This window comes from Sceloporus occidentalis, unplaced genomic scaffold (genome assembly GCF_023333645.1).
Source record: "Sceloporus occidentalis isolate IW3139 unplaced genomic scaffold, rSceOcc1.0.p SCAF_44, whole genome shotgun sequence".
Taxonomy (NCBI): domain Eukaryota; kingdom Metazoa; phylum Chordata; class Lepidosauria; order Squamata; family Phrynosomatidae; genus Sceloporus; species Sceloporus occidentalis.
In genome coordinates, this window is record NW_028317024.1 from 2515455 (window position 1) to 2534850 (window position 19396).

The 19396-nt window shown below is 38.6% G+C and overlaps 1 protein-coding gene across 1 annotated transcript in view; it reads right to left on the minus strand.

The window, feature by feature from the left end:
• Window positions 1–19396, minus strand: part of LOC149289576 (doublecortin domain-containing protein 2-like) — a 58337-nt gene that overhangs the window by 36903 nt on the left and 2038 nt on the right. Inside the window, exon 2 of the mRNA XM_089490400.1 lies at window positions 14945–14996. Coding sequence (XP_089346526.1) covers window positions 14945–14996 — 52 coding nt within the window. The remainder of the gene's footprint in view (window positions 1–14944; window positions 14997–19396) is intronic.

A 19396-nucleotide genomic window follows, 5' to 3' on the forward strand; every position in this document is an offset into this window, starting at 1 on the left:
ATGATTTTATTTGCCTTAGCAGCAGCTGCCTGACACTGGTCGCTACAGGTAAATTTACTGTTAAACTAAAACTCCTTTTCCATGTCAGTCGTCCCCAGTGTTTTCCCATTTAATACATATTCCCAGCCTGGATTTTTCTTCCCCATGTGCATAACCTTACATTTATCTGTGTTGAACCTCATCTGCCACATCCCAGCCCAAGCCTCCAACCTATGCAGATCCATTTGTAACCGTGCACTGTCCTCTATTGTGTTAACCACAAACTCTGTAACAGAGTTTAGTATCGTCTGCAAAGATTGATACTTTACTATACAATCCCTCTACAAGGTCATTAATAAATATATTAAAAAGAATAGGACCCAAAACTGACCCCTGTGGTACCCCACTAGCAACAGTCACCCACTCAGAGTATGTACCATTAATAACCACCCTCTGTTTCCTATCACTGAGCCAGTTACTTACCCACATACACACATTCTCCCCCAGCCCAAGCATTCTCATTTTATGTTCCAGCCTTTTATGTGGCACCGTATCAAATGCTTTGGAAAAATCAAGATATACGACATCCAGCGATTCACCCCAATCCAGTCTTGAGCTCACCTCCTCATAAAAGCTGATCAGGTTAGTTTGACAGGACCGATCCCTTGTAAACCCATGCTGATATGGAGTCATACACTTATTTTCATTGAGATACTCCAAAATAGCATCTCTAAGGAAACCCTCAAACAGTTTACACACAACAGAAGTTAAACTAACAGGCCTATAATTCCCTGGGTCACTTTTTGTCCCCTTTTTGAATATTGGCACAACATTTGCTATGCGCCAGTCCTGGGGAACAGACCCTGTCACTATAGAGTCCTTGAATATTAGAAATAGGGGTCTGTCTATTACATTACTTAACTCCCTTAGAACGCGGGGGTGAATGCCATCTGGACCTGGTGATTTGTCTATTTTGATTTTTTTTAGGCGGCACTGCACTTCTTCCTGGGTTAGACAGGCGACATGTACTGGGGCAGTTATCTCATCCTGCTGTATATTACCTGGCATTTCATTTTCCTCTGTGAATACAGCAGAGAAGAATATATTTAATAGATTAGCTTTTTCCTGATCCCCGTCTATAACTTCTCCCTCAACGCTTTCATTTTTAACCTTTTTACTATTTATATAGTTAAAGAACATTTTGGGGTTTGTTTTACTCTCTTTGGCAACGAGTCTTTCTGTCTCCAATTTTGCTGCTTTTATATGATTTTTACATATTTTATTTTTTTCCCGATAGCTTTTTAGTGCTTCCTCACTGCCTTCCTGTTTTAGTAGCTTAAATGCCTTTTTTTTGCCATTTATTACCCCCTTTACATTTTTATTTATCCACATTGGTTTTCTCTTGTTCCTGACTCTTTTATTCCCATACGGTATGTACCTTTCACAGTGAGAATTTAAGATATTCTTAAAAATCTCCCATTGAGTGTCTGTACTCTTGTTTTTGAGGACATTTTCCCAATTTACAGTGTTAAGGGCTTCTCTTAGTTGATCAAACTTTGCCTTCCTAAAGTTCATAGTTCTTGTGGCTCCTCTAAGAGTTCCCTTATTGAAGGACAAGTTATAATGTATCATATTGTGATCACTATTTCCTAGATGCCCCCTGACCTGCACATTAGTTACTCTGTCAGGTCTGTTGGTTAATATTAAGTCCAGTAGGGCGCCCCCTCTGGTCGGGTCCTGTACCATTTGGGACAGATAATTATCCTTACTTATAGTCAGAAACCGGTCTCCTTTATGAGATTCACAGGTCTCGGTTTCCCAGTTTATGTCGGGATAGTTAAAGTCCCCCATAATAACCACCTCATTGTGATTTGCTGCCTTGTTTATTTGCTTTAATAATTGATCTTCTGCTGCTTCCATTATATTTGGTGGCTTATAGCAAACCCCGATCAGTATTTTATTATTTTTCTTTCCATATATTTCTACCTATAATAACTCCACATTATCATTTCCCTCACATATATTCTCCCGCAGTGTGGCCTTTAGGCTGGACTTTACATAAAGGCAAACTCCTCCCCCTTTTAGTTTTTTTCTTTCCTTCCTGAATAGACTATACCCCTGTATGTTAACCGCCCAGTCATAGCTATCATCCAACCATGTCTCTGTTATACCCACTATGTCATCATTTTCTTCAGACATTATTAACTCCAGTTCGTCAGTTTTATTGGTCAGACTTCTGGCATTAGTAAGCATACAATTTAGAGGTGTATGTTTTTTTTCCCTATGAAGCCTATCCCTATTGACTATTCTAACCCCTCCCTCCGCTCCACCCCCAGGTACATTTATAAGCCCCAGCTCTCTTCCCCTTCTATATTGTAGTTTCCCTCCCCACCTTTCCCTAGTTTAAACACTCCTCCATCCTTCTGGCCATCTTCTCCCCGAGCACAGCAGCACCCTCCCCATTGAGGTGCAGCCCGTCCCTACCGTAGAGCCTGTATCCGACAGAGAAGTCGGCCCAGTTCTCCATGAACCCAAATTGAGCTATGAAACACCAGTCGCAGTTGGTACCTCTTTATAATGTAATGTTTGAACATTTGGTTACTACACTAAAAATTAAGAATCAATGGGATAGACATAAGGCTTTCCTAAACATAAGACAAGACTGATGAATGAGTAAAGTTTGATGTTTCTACAGCAATAACTAGATAATTCTATATATTATAATTATAATCTGCCATCAAATTCTACGTCATCATGTTTTACGTTTCTGTGTTTCTACTACCTTACATAGGCCAGAGCAACTTTGACAGGGGGCAGCAGGCCAAAGACTTTGTGTTTCATTTATTTTTTATTAATAAGTAATTTGCATCTCTATTAAAATTGCATGAGAGCATGGATATGAACTTGGGATAAATGGCACACGCAGATAAATAATGCACAATGCAACATGAATTATGAAGTATACAATAACACTGTTGTTCATTTAACTGTTATACTTAAACAGTTTTGCTTAAAAGTTAAAGCAACACATTTGTTTTTTATAACTTTTTTAATGAAGAAGTGGGTAAAAATACCAAAGCAGTGTTGGCTTAGCAGGAACTACTGCATAAAAGTTAGATGCAGATGGTCAGTTCTCAAACTGGATAACGGCAGCAACCAGCATCCTTCAAGGTTCTGTACCTGGTTCAATTGTCCTTAATTTGGTCTTCTGAGTAGATGTGTGAATGCAAGCAGGTTTTTTTAAATGCATTAAAAACCCTTCTACTCATTAGACATTTTATATACTGTAATACTTTACTTTTGTTGCCAACAGTCCCATGATTTGGAAGCTTGTCTCTGTACTTTCAGTGTCGGCAGGGCCGTGCTTAGGCGAGTGTGAAGGGTGCACTGCACCCAGGTGCCACAATTGACTTGTCTTAGTACCAGGCAGTTGCCTGGGGTGCCCGCTGCCTAAGGGCAGGGACGGTTAGTGAGATCACAGATCTCCTTTTAACCAGCCCAAAAGTAAGGGAGTAGGAGGTCTGCCCCTTCAGACCTCTGCTAGCATTGTGTGCCTTCAATTGATGCCGAGTGCAAGGATATGATGTCATATCCTCAGGCTCAGCACTGAAGCTGCGCTCACCACAAGGGAGCACTGAATCAGAGGTTCAACGAAACAGACCTCGCACTCCTACCACAGGATTAAAGAAGGGAAAAGGAGAGGGAGAAACTTCAAAAAAATGGGAGAAAGGTTAAAGACAAAGTGGAGAGAGGGTGTGTTTGTTTTTTGAAAGTGTTTGTATGTTAGGGCAAATCTCTCTATGGACTAGTAAGAGTGTGGCTGCAAGGGCAAGTGTGAGTTTGTATTTTTGTGCGTAAATGCAAGCGTGAATGTGCATCTGTATGTATATGTATGGACAGGTATTGTAAGGGCAGTGTATGTGTGATAGTCCAGACATACTATTACTGTTTTGGGCCTAAAGGAACTAGAATGATTCACTATAACGCACATTTAACCCATGGGCACTATTTAGTATTATTTTAAAGTAAAAAAAAATCATAGTGTCCTTCGAGATGCTGTGCTGCAAATGTGTCTACCAGATAAGGATGTATGGTAGTGGTGATGGAACTTGGTGATATAATCTGCACCATAATAACTAGGTTGAGCTAAATTATGCTAATTCTGAGGATTGTGTGGAGTGTTTGGAGCTTTAGGGCAGTGGGTGGGGTAAACTTTCAAGTGAGTAACTGATAGTTGGCTTGCAATATGTCCCTAGACATTTTTTCCCCCAAACATTGGCTACTAAGTATTATGCATTATTTGAGTTCATATAGTTGGCAAAAATGGACCTAATCAGGATGGGAAATTTATGTTAGGGGTCATAACTCATAGCAAAAAAAAACACAAATGTGTTACATGTATCTAAAAAAATGCAATATAACTCAGTACTATCCAACTGAAGATGGAATAAATGATTTCTGTAACCATCAACATACAAGAGAATCTGAAGGTTTAAATATATTATTTCAATTGAATTCTTTAGTGAAGGATAAGGCTTTCTGACTATAGCGCCTATTGAAAACATTAAAAGTTCTCTTGAAATAGCTCAGTGATGTTTTTCCAAAGACTTTGCAAGGCATGTTCTTTATTTGTTAGCTACCACTAACTATACACAATGATGCACATGTGCAAAGAGCAGTTATGGGGCAAAGTTGTAAAATGCAAAGCAATTACCAAGGAATCCAATGGAATGTCCTAAGCACACTAGCTACAGAATTAATTGCTATAAATGTAACTGCACAACAAAATGTATATCAGAAACAGCCTTCATGACCAGGATAAAAGAGATAGCTATGCCAAAGTGCATTACAAATAAGAATTCACAGATCATCTTAAAATGCATAGTGGCCATGCGCAGTACATGGTTATGTTGTTTGCAAACAGCACTTACAGTAGCACTAAGGATCTTAAGGTTACTTAAGGATCTTAAGGTTAGTACATTGTTTCATTGTTCTGTATTTTTTTATTTACTCATTTTTACATAGACGAGGTATGTATGTTGCAACCAGTTGTATACAGTATATCCTAAATATATGTTAAATACTAGACATGCGCAAATGGGCCAAAAACAATTCTAATTTTTGGCCCATTTCTTTTCGGGCAATGAATATCCCTCCCTTCCCAAGGGAATTTTTGAATTGGGAAGGAAATCTGTTGTCCGGTGCCCACATTCACACTCACTCTCTCTCTCTGACACTCTCATTTTTGTTCACTCTCTGTCTCAAACTCTCTAAAAGTTTCCCTGCCTTCTATCAACCACTTTCGCTTCTGCATCTTCCTCCACATCTTCTTCTTCATCTTCTGGCTTCTCCCACCTCTTGTCTCTTCTCTATTCTCTCTTCAATTATTAACCTACTATCTTTTTTCTTCGTGAACCGAGAGCAATATGCTCTCTGTGACATCCTCTTCCCTGATTGGAGGATCTGGGAGTATGTCACCACAGTGCAGCCATTTGGGCGGAAGTTGCCGCCGGGTTATGTCTGTGGACATGCGAACGAAGAAAGAGGTTTAAGGACTGAAGATTGAAATTAGAAAAGAGAAGAGAAGTGTGAAGATAGAAGATGAAGAGAAGAAGATGCAGAAGTGGTCTACACAGAACCGTGAGAGAGAGTGAACGAGAGTGTGAGAGAGTAAGTGAGATTGTGAGAGAGTGAATGTGGACCTACACATTTCAGATTAAAATTTTGAGCTTTTTGCTTCGTTTTCGTCAGATTTGTGGGGGGTCTGGCCTCATTTTTGGGACTTACAAAAATTCTGTAGGTTTGCAATTTGTACAAATCTAAATGCACAAGTCTATTAAATACTATTTTTAATGGACTAGGAGCAATGACAAAACTTGCATTATTTGTCTATGTGTACATAGAGTCAGGTGAATAATTAATTTTTTTTTACTTCTAGAAAATGTGTGGGTCCTAAGTTTCTTGAAAATGGAACAAAATCATTTGTGCACTTGAAAACTCAGAAGGAAGCATCTCATCACAGTTTTGGGCTTTCAGTTATAATTTTGGAGCTCCAGATAAGAATCCTTATATACCTGATTTTTCTGCACCACCAAGAACCACAGAGGAGAATTACGTTTTAGCTACTAGGTCAATATTTCACAGCGTAGAGTGAACTGGAAGTATCTCCCCTCTTTTTCCAAATGGGAGCAAAGATAGAAGATGGAGCCAGGTTGAGGTAATGGGCTTATACCCTCTCAGCCCTACATTTATCTTAAATTCTTGGAAATTATGTTTACATAATTATTACCATATTCCAGTTGGAACCCCAAGGTTGGATTTGAGATCAATTAGGTAGGTTCCTAAATCTGCTTATAACAGATAGGACTTGAGTATTATTTTTCATTAAAACAAAACACTTAAGAATGTTTTTTTTATTTTAAACATAGTCTTCCCCACTATGGAGCCATGGCTAATTATTAACACAAAATTCTTGGTTGAAATTACAACAGATCCCAATTACGTAAAGCGGAAACATGGACATTCCCATAAATGCCATAGTTGCAAATAGTGGTAATTGCTATCAATAGCCAAATCAGATAATTAGTCAATGTTATGTGCAGATGAATAGTGGGAATTGTTAAAACTAGCTTGAACAATTAATAATTAAGCTAGCAAAGTTAAAAATAAACTTGTTTTTCCAGAAAACTTGGGGTAATATCTGCGATGTGGCTTGGTGAGAGTGAAAGATTACAGAGGCCTGGGGATCAGCTTCACAAATCTACGTGCCCTCTGTAAGCTTATGTTTGGTTGTCCCTACAAGAAATATGTCTGCATGATTCACAGGTTAAATTTTAAACTGATAAAAAAAGGGTGGTAGAAACACCCTGCTGGGAGCTGTGATTGAGGTCTGTGCTGCAAAAGTCCCTCATCTTCTTAATCAGCCTATTATTCCAACTATTCACAAAAGCAGGATAGCAGTACTGTCCAACGTAAATCAGGATCCTTGGGAGGTGTTGGGTTGTATGAGCAAACAAAAAAAGAAGAGGCCTTAATATAAGGTTTCCCTAAGGTTGTCGCATTTGTCACCCTAGGAAATTACGTAGAATATGATTATGGTATAATAATAAGTCTCTGTATAATAATGCGCATTACTTAGTATTTAGAAGCAGTGTTCCCTCTGAGCTGTGCGCTTGTGCGCGCGCACATAGCTTTTTTAGAGAGCGCACACGTCCAAAAATTGTGCGCACAACAGTTTTTCCCAAAAAAAGAAACAAATAATATATTTTTTTTAAACTTTATGTGGCGCGGATATTGTGCGCACAAAATGTTTGCTCTGTGAAAATTTTTGCACAAGAGAAAATTTTTGCACAAGAGAAATTTTCTGCGCACGCCAACTAAGAAAAATTAGATGGAACATTGTTTAGAAGTATGTAACTTTTAATTTCAATAAAAAACATGTTGTTAAAAAATGGATTTCCAGTTTTCTTTTTACCGACTTTATCTCCATGTCACTTTCCTCTTCCAAGATAGAAGAGGAAAGCAAGTGGAGAAGTAGGAATGTTGGCAGAAGGTCAAGATAACTGTTGGTGGTACGGCATGTACCGCTCCTGAGGTCTGAATATTAGGGAACCTGAAATATATGGCAAAGTTGTTTTTTCAGACTCTTTCTTCTGAAAAAGCCCCACTTTATTTTCCAGTAAGTCTGGACACATAAGAATATATCTGACCTAAAAAGCAACCTATTTTTGGTTCATAAGCTAAATTGAGACGAGGCATGTCTGGGCATGATTATGAGGTTTTTCTGCACCCATTTATCCTTGAAATCCTCTGCGCTAACAGGTAACTATTTCAATCGAATGGCAATGTCTCCTCACTGCTCTGGCCTTTTTATTTAAAAAGCTGCTCCCCTTCAAGTCTATCTCCTTTAATTGAATTCAATTTAATTGAATTGAAAAACGGCACACTTTTGTAAATTTTTTTTAATTTTATTCCAATAAACTTTGCATGCCTACAGACCTTACGGTCATTATTCTAGGGACTCATATGCTGATGACATCACAAAAGTAGCAAAATGTGTCATTATTTGCGATGATTCTGTGGCTTCAAGTATGACGCTTATGATGTCAGTTTAGGCTAGTACCTCCATAGTCTCTGGCTAGTTGAGGTGACACTCAACAAGAACACTGGGAAACAGACATTTTGGAACACCCATGTAAAACATCATTATTATTATAATACATTTTATTATAATCATATTATCACTTGTATTTCCCCTGCTCTTCTGCTTCAAGGGACAAAAAACTACTTAGGATACATTGCTAGGTACTTAATTGACAAATTAAATATGCCGCATGCTGGAAAAACTATTTTAAGTAGATTTACATTAGTAGTATTGAATTCAAAATCCATAAAAATACTCATCTAAAGTAATAACTAAAGAGCAAAAGCTATAATAGTTTAAGATCACATTTGAACACCTGTATACAACAAAATGTAAAAATGTATAATCTCAACCATTTCTTAATCCTAAAAGGATTGTGCACTCTGTAAAAGATTATATAGGTGTCTGCTAAATAAGATTCTTAACTAACAGTCCATGTTTTACCATCTCATTTAAGAGGTTTCTTGTAATCGGCATCTAACAAACTACAAAAAAAAAATCTCCCCAGCTAGCTGTATGTAGGTAATGAATAACACTATGAAAATAGCGGGCATATTTTCAGACATATTATTAGCTTGTACTTTTCAGAATGTCTAGAACTACCAGAGTTCAAACAAACCGAGAAACATTCAGTAGTGTGGGCCCTGGACATAGCAATTTAAGGTACCCTTCTGTTTTAACCCATGACTGCACACGCCTGCGTGAACAGGTAGGGGTTAACAGGTTTGAGGATACAGAAACTTTGACTCAATGGATGAAATCATACATATAGTTTATTACTCAATCAAAATACATGCATGATAATTAGCAACGAAAGAGGAATGAAACAGATTCTGCTTATGGGACCTGCACTGGGAGACCCCCATACGCAGCTTCCCAGTGCATGATAGGCTGGAGGGCTAACACCAGGCACCATTCACTAGTCGGTGGCAGAGTCTCGACAGTGCTGGAAGGGGTCAACTTTTATAGCTTCTTAGTAATACATGAAATTCTACGTAAATATCTACGTGGTCGTACTCACTAACTATTGTTTCTAAATTCTGTGGTTAAAGAAACAGGATTCTCATGCTGTACTCCCTATCCTGTCAGTCTGGGTTCTCAAACTCCCAGCATGCCTAATTCAAGGACATACTCAACTGTGTTCAGACAAATTAAAACATTTCACATGACATTATCCTGATTTAAAGTTCCTGTTATACTTTATATGGAGAATAGCTGAAAAACAACATATTAACCCTTACACCAACATGCCTTCATCACTGTTAACCCATTCGCATCACAATTCTCTTCCAGGCACTGCACCTTTCTCTTCAATCCCTAGGATAGTTATGAAAAACCTAAGTAGAAACACCCAAAATAAAGCTATATTAAAGCCTAAGAGAGAGAAAAATCATTTTTTTCCCTTAAAAAATCAGTCCCAAGTACACTGATCAGCAATGCCACAGTGCTCAGAATTACCCAATTCATTTTGAAACATTTAAGAAGCATTTTCTGTTTCTATGGCAACAATCTATTGGTGCCTATCTTTTATGCCGATCAATTTAAAATGTATTAAAATAATAATTAAAATTCCCTAAAAATATACGAATGAAGCATTATTTATGGCCACAGTAAAGATCATATAATTTCATTCTGATAAAATGTAAATATTTAATAAAGCCTATAATAAAATATGGCCCCGTTGGTATTTCAGCGGAACACAATCACCGACATGAAATCTGTGCTATAGGGGTATTATTTTTTGAAATTGATAGGGGTACAAATGTCATAATTATGTATGCATTCCAAAAATTGTACTACACTTGATTAATATATCATTAAGATACAAATGTTGAGACGGTGCTATTTAAATAAGAGTCTAGTTGTTTTGGTTTTCATCTTAGAACTAGTTTCAGTAGCAAAGCTCAAGGAGAAGCAGTGTTTGGAAGGCTTGTACTAATTATGTTACTAGGATACGTGCAAAACATAAGCGTTCTGAATGTACTTGCATGCTGGTCCGCAGCCCTGAAATTAAGACATTTTAGTTTACTATGCATCTAGGTTGCAAACACCGCAGGTCTAAAATCCATTGCACATAATTATGGTTTACTTTAATAGCCAACTAATGAAATGTAATTGCCCCATTCTTGTGGTGCAAAGGGACACACAAGTCTATTTCAGAACTAAATTTCTTAATCGTGTTTCAAAACTTTATTTAGATAAGTAAATATACTCTAGAGATGTTTAGAAATACAGTAAGGCCCGGTTTGTATGCTCCTTCTGTCCTTCTAAAACCAATGGAAATAAAATGCACGTAATCTGAGTGAGGAAAGAGTTTGCTACTGAAGCTGAGTATGTTCCAATGTCTTCATTTACCATTCAACCAAATGTTTTATCTAATTCTGGGCTAAGATTTGACTTTTTTGCACAGAAGCTGCCACGGTTACTGGGAACCTCCTGAGAAATGGTGATCTCACTGTCCTGTCCCACAACGTGAACACTTTCTTCAGTTATTTACCTCCTTTCTCTCTCTCTGTCTCTAGTTCTGCACCCTGGTAAGTGATATCACATCTGGACATGCATTAAAGTTATACGTGATTTTAGGTTAGTAAATGTACTATAGAATACACAGGAGCTTTAGAAAACAACAGAGTAAAAGGAAACAAAGCCAAATTATCAGAGTAGATGTTAAAGAAAACCCTATCTGCTCCTGTGATCCATAACTTGCCTGCTATATACTTAAAAAAGAGGAAAGAGATCTCCCTGCTCTTTGTGGCCAAATTGAGCTGAGACTTAACATACCGCTCCATACGTAGCACTAAAACATAGTATTCCATTTCTACAGAAACAGAACAATCTCCTTCAAGCCCAAAGAATGGTCCTCCCAGGTGGGTCCACACTAGCGTACAAAGTTACAAAGGGGTCAAAGTAGTAATGGTATGTAGAAGTCCACTCTTAGAATATAAAATGTAGAAGGGATTATATCAGCATCTTTGGCCATGTCTTGATGTCTTGATTGTCTTTAATATGTACAGAATTGTATATTATCTCTTGTTATCACTGCATTTTTTAAATATTTTTTTTGGTGTTTCTCCTTTTCATTCAGCAGGGTGGAGGTCGGTATTTACTGTAATGCCACTTCATTTCAATGTTTTAGAGGTGTCTTTCACAAAGTTTTTAGTCGTATCACATTGTACACTTCAGTGGCATTGTGTTGTATCAATAGTTTCATGTATAAACTACTGCTCTTTTTATTTTTTAATTGCTTTTCATGCCAATATCTTCTGACTATGTAATAAAATAGCGTATGTTTAGGAAAATCCCACCCAAAAAAATAGAATGCAAAAAAGTTAAAATTGTTAATGAGTATATTCATTGGTTAGGCATCTGGATCAATACATCAACACATCAGGTTTAAGAAGCCCCAACTAAACTGTGACTAAATATTAACTGCCTAATACTATACCATAATGGCATTAAGGAAGGCACATGGCCTGTTAATGTATTCTTTGCCACAATCAATATGTGAGTTACCATAAGAAGGGGGCATTTAAGGCAAAACAGAACGAATGTGCTAGAAAGGTAAAGGCATTAAATCATTCTGTTAGTTTCTAAATGAGATCTAATTTATGAAGAATCAAAACAAAGAAAAAAAGATAATATCAGATAATTTACAATGACACTGGTAGATACTGTAGGAACAGAAAAAATCCCAAATAGCCTGTATGTGTTATAGTAAAGAGACCTACTAGTTCACTTAATCTACTAGTTCACTTAACCTACTGGTTCACTTAATCACTTAGTCAACCTTCGTTCTATGCAAGTGTACAATGAATGCATTGGCATCCTTCATACAGTGTTGTTTTTGACGCAAGGCAAAATGGACAGCTGTCCACGGCCCAGACTTTCCTTAGGGGCCACAACAACTGTCCCTTGGGCACCTTCAAAAGTCACCAGGGGTAAAGTGGGTGCACCACACCCTAGAGTTGCTAATCAAGAGGCCTATGCTGGCAGTTGTACAGGCCTCCACCTCCAAAGCATGAGTGAACCTGTTGGAATTTGCTGTCGTCAACAAGATTCTTGTATACAACAGAACTGATTATTATTATTTATTGTTTTATATAGTTGTTTACCTCTTGAACAACAGCCTCTGGATATCTTTCTGTCCTTGTTCCTTCAAATTCCTTCCCCAAATGTAAATAGCTTATTTCAGTAGATCTTATTACTTGAAATTGTTTCCCCATTGCCATTTATTACAAAGTATATACACTAGTTTAAAGTATGATCTACATCTTTGATTTTGAATAAATCATCATGGAATGGATGCGAAAAGTTCCTTTACATGCAATGTAAAGCAGACAAGGTATGCCAGTAACTGCTTGGTATAATAGCAGCAATGTAGTGTAGAGATTGTTGTCACTTGTTATTTCTCAGCGGACATAATTGCTTTCAACAACACTCTTAAGGGTTTAAGTACAAAACAACCTCTGGGGAAACGGCTTCCTATAATAAGACCAAAACACCTCAATGCCTTCTGCAGTTATACATATATTATCCATGCAAGTTGTGTGGCAGAAGAAAGTAAAGCAAAATACCATAAATCAAGGTCTGAGGCATTACTATTGTATAGTTATTATAAAGTTCACAACCTAAGGCTACAGCAGATTTAGGGGCCTTTCTAATATAAGGGTGCTTTTAACTCACTGGAGTCTGAAGTAGAATGGAACCCCCATTATTTACTTAAAAAAGAACTTACATGATTTGATCCAGCGTCAAGAATGTCAACAACCCTGGCACCAGGAATTGCGCTACAAAAAGCATTGTATCAAAAGAAGTGTAGATACATAAATAGCGATGTCAGAAAAAGAAAAGTATATTCCAGCTTCCTATTGCCATTTCTGGAAAGTAGTCACCACTCTTCCATTTTTAAATCCGTGTTCTTCAAACTTTTACCCGTGACCCAGTAAAGTAATATCACACGCATACACGGTCCTATTAGTGCGCTTACAAAGTAGGTCGGCTAACTCTTAGCCCAGCCATTCTCTAGTAACATAGTGGTGCTTCAATAACATTTGGAAAACAATACTGATTCAGAGGAATGTGACCCTTATTTCATTGTCATAGAAATTATCTGTAACAGCAATTACAGTGTTAAATTGTACTGTATAGTGCAGTGCCAGTACAATGAGTGTAGAGTGAAAGCCCTGAGCCACCAAGTGATGAGCATGTCGCAACATGGTACTGGGTCCCAACCCCAAGTTTGAAGAACCCTGTTCTCAATCGTGCCATCTAGTTCTGCACTTCTCTCTTTATTAAAATGCTTCTTTCTTAGACTTTTAATTGTCAAGTAGGCAGAAGGCTGTCATAGACTTTTGGGATGAGACCATGGTTCCTTCCATCACTTTTCTGCATAAGGAAGTCCCCTTGTCAATTTTAACATCACAGGTAGGTTTCACACTTTTAAGATTGGGATATATATTTAAATTTGTATATGATAATGATTTATAAAGAAATGATATTAGCAGAATTGTACAAAAAATGCTAATTAATATGGACATCAAATACAAATAATGATCGCCAGCAAAAATCTTGCAAAAGTTTAGAAAACCCTAACTTGAAACAGAATGTTAGAGAGTTGTATGGCCATTGTGTATACTAAACAAAACAACTTCAGTGTCATCCACAGAGAATGCTGTAACTATACCCTGAAGACATAAACAAAAAACAGTATTGAGTTACTTTGCAATGGTATGTGAGTTTCTCGGTTACAGTGTGTAGTTTATAAGTTGGGCCAGTTAGATTGCAAGGAAGTTAAAAGTAAAAGCTCACTTTGCTGAATACAATATCTGACATTGGGATGTTGTATCAAACAATCTGAAAAGGCAAAAATCTAAAATGTGGTGTATGATCTTCTTATACAGATCAGCATCAAAGAACGTGAAACAACACAATAGGCATGAGTAACTGGCCATTGTATCTATCACCAACACACCACACTCTGCATCTACAACCAGGAAAAAAATATCTTAAAGAGCAGTTTGGAAAAGTGAAGGGGATTCAATTGGATAGCTTAGTCCTGCTCAACGCTGATGACAGCCCCAAAAATCTGGTGACTTTATAGCCATAGTCATAGTCATCCCAAAGAGGGAGGGCTCAGGGTAGCTGGGAATAAGTCCTCTACAGTGGTCACCTTAAGATTTCTTAAGTGTATGTGATGACATATTTATTTGTAAAATACCCCAGACACATACCACCTAGCTGTCCTGTATTTAGGGCACTGCCCCACAGAGCTGTCCCACTTTTACGGGCATTGGGGATCATTGACTGATAGAGGGGCTCCCACCTCCAAGAGCCCAGTCCTGCCTCCATCCCACCTCCCCCTCACCAATGGTGTCCTGATTTGGACACCTAGAATGTTGGCGGAGGATGCAGATATGTAGGACTACATGTTAGCTGGGAGTTGTAGTTCAGCAACTGAACTGCCAGATGTACTCATTCTTTCTCACAAATTAACCTTACTCCTTCATCATAAATGTTTTAATAAAAAAATAACATCCAATCACCATCCTCGCATATCTTCATAGGCTGTAAACCTTTGATTACATTTGATTACACCCAGCATCTATAATGGATATTTCTATTTATTTATAGGAGTGAAATAATTGCACATCAATAAAGCAGGCAATGTTCTGTCTCACAAAGCATTCATTCTGGAAACATATTTTCATAATTTTTAGCATTTATTATTAGTGAAGGTTATACAAAAGGCATAACCTGAATCTACATTCCATCCAAAATCCAGCCAGAAAAAAATACATATAATATACAAAAAAATTACAATACCTGACTCAGGGGATCAACAGGTCTTTTCTTTATTTCCCCAATATGCAAATAACTGGAAAAAATAATAATATATGGGTGAGAATTTGCAGCTTTTTTGTTTATTCGAACCATGTAAGTCTATAAAGAATATAAATTACCGTATTTGCTCGATTATAAGACGAGGTTTTTTTCAGAGCAAATGCTCTGAAAAATACCCCTCGTCTTCTAATCGGGGTCGTCTTCTAATCAGACCTCAAATAGAGGTCTGATTATGAGACCAAGATCCAGATCCCCCGCACCGCTGCAGGGGACCTGGATCCTCCTGTCTCCCACCCCACACACACCCCACACACACCCCACACCCCCCACACCCCCCACACACACTTACCGGTGCTTCCTGCTGTATTGCCGGGGCAGCGGGTTGACGTCTAAGCGATTCGCGTAGACAACGTCCGCTGCAGCCGGAAGGAGGTGTGGCTAGCAGCAGGGGTTGTCTGCGTCCGTCGCGGATACCTTCCCCGACTGTCAGAGATCAGGGGAACTCTGATCTCTGACAGCCGGGGAAGGTATCCGCGACGGACGCAGACAAACCCCCGCTGCCAACTCCACCTCCTTCCGGCTGCAGTGGAAGGAGACGTCAACCCGCTGCCCCGGCAATACAGCAGGAAATTGGAAGCCCGGTAAGTGTGTGTGTGTGTGTGTGTGTGTGTGTGTGTGTGTGTGTTAAATGGGGGCATAGGGCATTTCTGGAATGCCTTATACCCCTATATGCCACTCTGGCACTTAGGGGGTTAAAATGCATATTATGGGGCAGAGTGGCATATAGGGAGGTATAAGGCATTTCAGGAGGCATAGTGGCATTAAGGGGGCATTTAATAGAGCACTCTGCCTCCTGAAATGCCTTATACCTCCCTATATGCCACTCTGCCCCATAATATGCCTTTTAACCCCCTAAATGCCAGAGTGGCATATAGGGGTATAAGGCATTTCTGGAGGCAGAGTGCTCTATACAATGCCTTTTAACTCCCTTAATGCCACTCTGCCTCCTGGAATGCCTTATACCTCCCTATATGCCACTCTGCCCCATAATATGCATTTTAACCCCCTAAATGCCAGAATGGGAAATAGGGGTATAAGGCATTTCTGGAGGCAGAGTGGCACATAGGAGGTCAAAAGGCATACCATGGGGCACAGTGGCATATAGAGGGTTAAAAGGCATATCATGGGCCACAGTGCCATATTGGTGTGGCAAGCCTTGGGGCAGATGTGCGTAACTGGGGGACAGGTTGGAAAATACAAGGAAATAAAAACAAAAAAAAATATTTTTCTCAATCATAGCTTTTATTTAAAAAAAATAGTTTGCATGAATTAACATTTACTGGTAAAACTTTTTTTCCTTTAGGGTCGTCTTATATTCAGGCTTTTTCTTTTTTTCCTAAGTTAATATTCAGATTTTGGGGGGTCGTCTTATAATCAGGGTCGTCTTATAATCGAGCAAATACGGTACATAACAGGAATTAAGCAGTAACTTTACAGAAGGATGTAGTTTATATAATATCATGGAAGAAGCCCCTTACCATGCAATGCATAGTTTTAACTGAAATAATTAAATCGTATTCCCATGTAAGGGATTATATATATACCTTATCGTATATACGCCTAAGTGTCTGAAATTGTTGGAATCTCATCACACATCTACTTATAGTATGTTTATAGTTAACGCTCTAATTCAGAAGTCAATAAAATGCAGCATTATATATAGTATTTTTCAGCAATACTGTAATTTAAAGGCGCTTGTGTGCTTTTGTATATTATACATAAATGAAGCACTGTAGATACCATGCCTAAAACTTTTTTTTAATAGCAGTGCTTAATTCATATTCATCTGCACGTATACTATAGTTTGTGTATTACCGTAGTCTTAGGATCCTTATCATTGTACCTGGCCACCCTGGTTCCTGTTTTTTGTGTTGAAATGTACTGTATATAGGACAGAGCTTTAGGAATGCATGAGTGAAAAATAGGACTTACTAGTTCTTACTGGAACGCTCTGTGACTTGGACAATGATATGAATGAGGCATTCTCTATACAGTATTGAAGTCATAGTGCAGAATGCTATGAACCTGACTAAAGTTTTGAGTCTTTACAGCAGACTAGATGAGTTGAGAGGTTCATATCTTCTGTTAAATTATACTGTATGGTTCCAGCCACTCTTCTCTGCTGTCATACCTAAGACAGCTCGACGGTCTGGGTAGCAAGTGGCTACTTCTGGCAAAGGATCTTGCTGACCCGGCTGCTGGTCTCCATCAGTATCATAACAGTAGGATTCTGCAGAATACCTCCGTATGTACCGTATTGGCCTGATTATAGCCCACACTCTTATGGTTTGGTGCTATTTTAAGGAAGAAAATATTTTTATGCCCCTGATATGTCACTCTGCACCCCAGATATGCTGCTCTGCTCCCCAGATGTACTTTATGCCCCCCTGATATGCCACTGTGCTCCCCAGATATGCCACTCTGCCCCCAAATATGCCACTCATCCCCTTGATATGCCACATACCCCCCTGATATGCCTTATACCGCCTGATATGCCACTCTGCCCCTCTGATATTCGACTCTGCCCACCTGATATGCTTACCTATGCATCCCCAGACTTGCTCCCCATGCTCCAGACTCCTTGGTGTCTAGTGGGGGCAGCAGGTGGACGTCTGCACGATGCGCGTAGAAAACATCTGCTACTGTCCGCCATTCCGCCGAGGCTTCTATGACGGAGCATCAGAAGGTCACGTCACGTCGGAGCTCCATCATAGAAGTCCCAGCGAAAGCGGGCAGCTGCGGGGGTTGTCTTCATCGCACAGACATACGAATTGCGCATCTCTGGGCTAAACCCCGATTATAAGCCGTATAACTTAAATTAGGAGAAAAAAGTGCGGCCTATAATCGGGCAAATACACATTTGCACAACCCCCCAGCAAAAATGTATAATGCCATTTTTATGCTTGTGATATGCTTATCTCTACAGCTGGAAACTCTCCAGTTTTCACCCAGAGACTCCAGGTGAAGAGCCATTTCTCTGGTTCTCCAGGTTAGAGCACTAAATCTCGGGGTCATGGGGCGGTGTTTAGGCATGCCCACTCTCTGCCTGATTACCCTCCCACCTCAATAAAATGTAAGGCGTTTGGAGCAAAGCCACGCCCATGTATGTGGCTAGCCAAGCCCAGGTACGACCTAATCCCCGCCCACATTTTGTATAAATCTCAAACATGCACCTGACAAGTCCCGCCCTCACAAAGCCATTCTGGGTAGCCAGTACCTATAAATTCCCTGGTAAGCTTATCTCCAATCAGCTCCAGCACTGGCTCTGTGAACAGTGACAGTGATCTGTTTAGACCCCTGTGTGTGCAGAAAGTGCCCCCATTGATTTCAGGAATTACCGTGCCATACTCAGAGTATTTTAATATGTATTCTTCTTTAGTGGGGCTGTCAGGGACAGTAAACTGCCCCTTTAAAGGCCAACCACAAAACCTACAATGACACATTTCAATAAAACAGAATATACTTACACGCAGCCCTTAAATAAATGAGAGAAAAGGTTACCGTAATTATCATGTTTTTTTTAGTCTCCTGCCCTTTACGCAAATGTATTTGCCCATTTGTTAATCTATTTCATTTTCGTGTTTTATGTGCTTTTGTAACAATGGTAAAATAAAGAGCTGATCTCTTAACTGCTGAGGAACGTGTGCTGGTCCTTCAAAGCTTTGATGCAGCTCATGTAATAAATGATCTTAACAACAGCTTCTTGGCTTAAACAAGTATCCCCTAGTTAATTTTTATTACATGAGTCATTTGTAAAAGTGACTTTTTGTTGGCTTTGGAAGTTGCGCTTGGTCTAAGTGTACTTGAATACGTTTTCATTGGGTTTCCCAAGTAGAAAACAAGCCAATAAATGAAGACAGGCACGGTATAGAGATCTTTCAAGGTCTGTATAACCATTTTCTCCAAACACCTAATTTTCCAGGTACATGGACAGTTCTAGATCTTTATGACCCCAAAGGAAAACATTTTTTTTGTCCGAATAATAATGGACAAAATGTATGACCACAGTTTTTAGAAAAAAATGCATTATATTGGTATAAATTAATGACACCCTTATCGCTCTGTATTATCAGCTTATATAGTAGCCTCATCATTGTTAAGAAAAATTATGTTGAAAGTTTTTTATATATATATATATATAAAAACTTTTTATATAAAGAACGTAACATTTTCTGGAAGAACAAGCGAAAGGTTTTAACCATCCCTATTGGTAATACCCAGTTAAAAAGAGTTTGACATTTTATACAGAGATAATTTTAGCAATAATAAGTATGATTTTATTTTATTTTGTTGATTTTATATTCATTTTGATTTAATATTCGATTACACAGAAATATGACTTTTATATTTTTTTTTTATTAATAGTTTATTTAC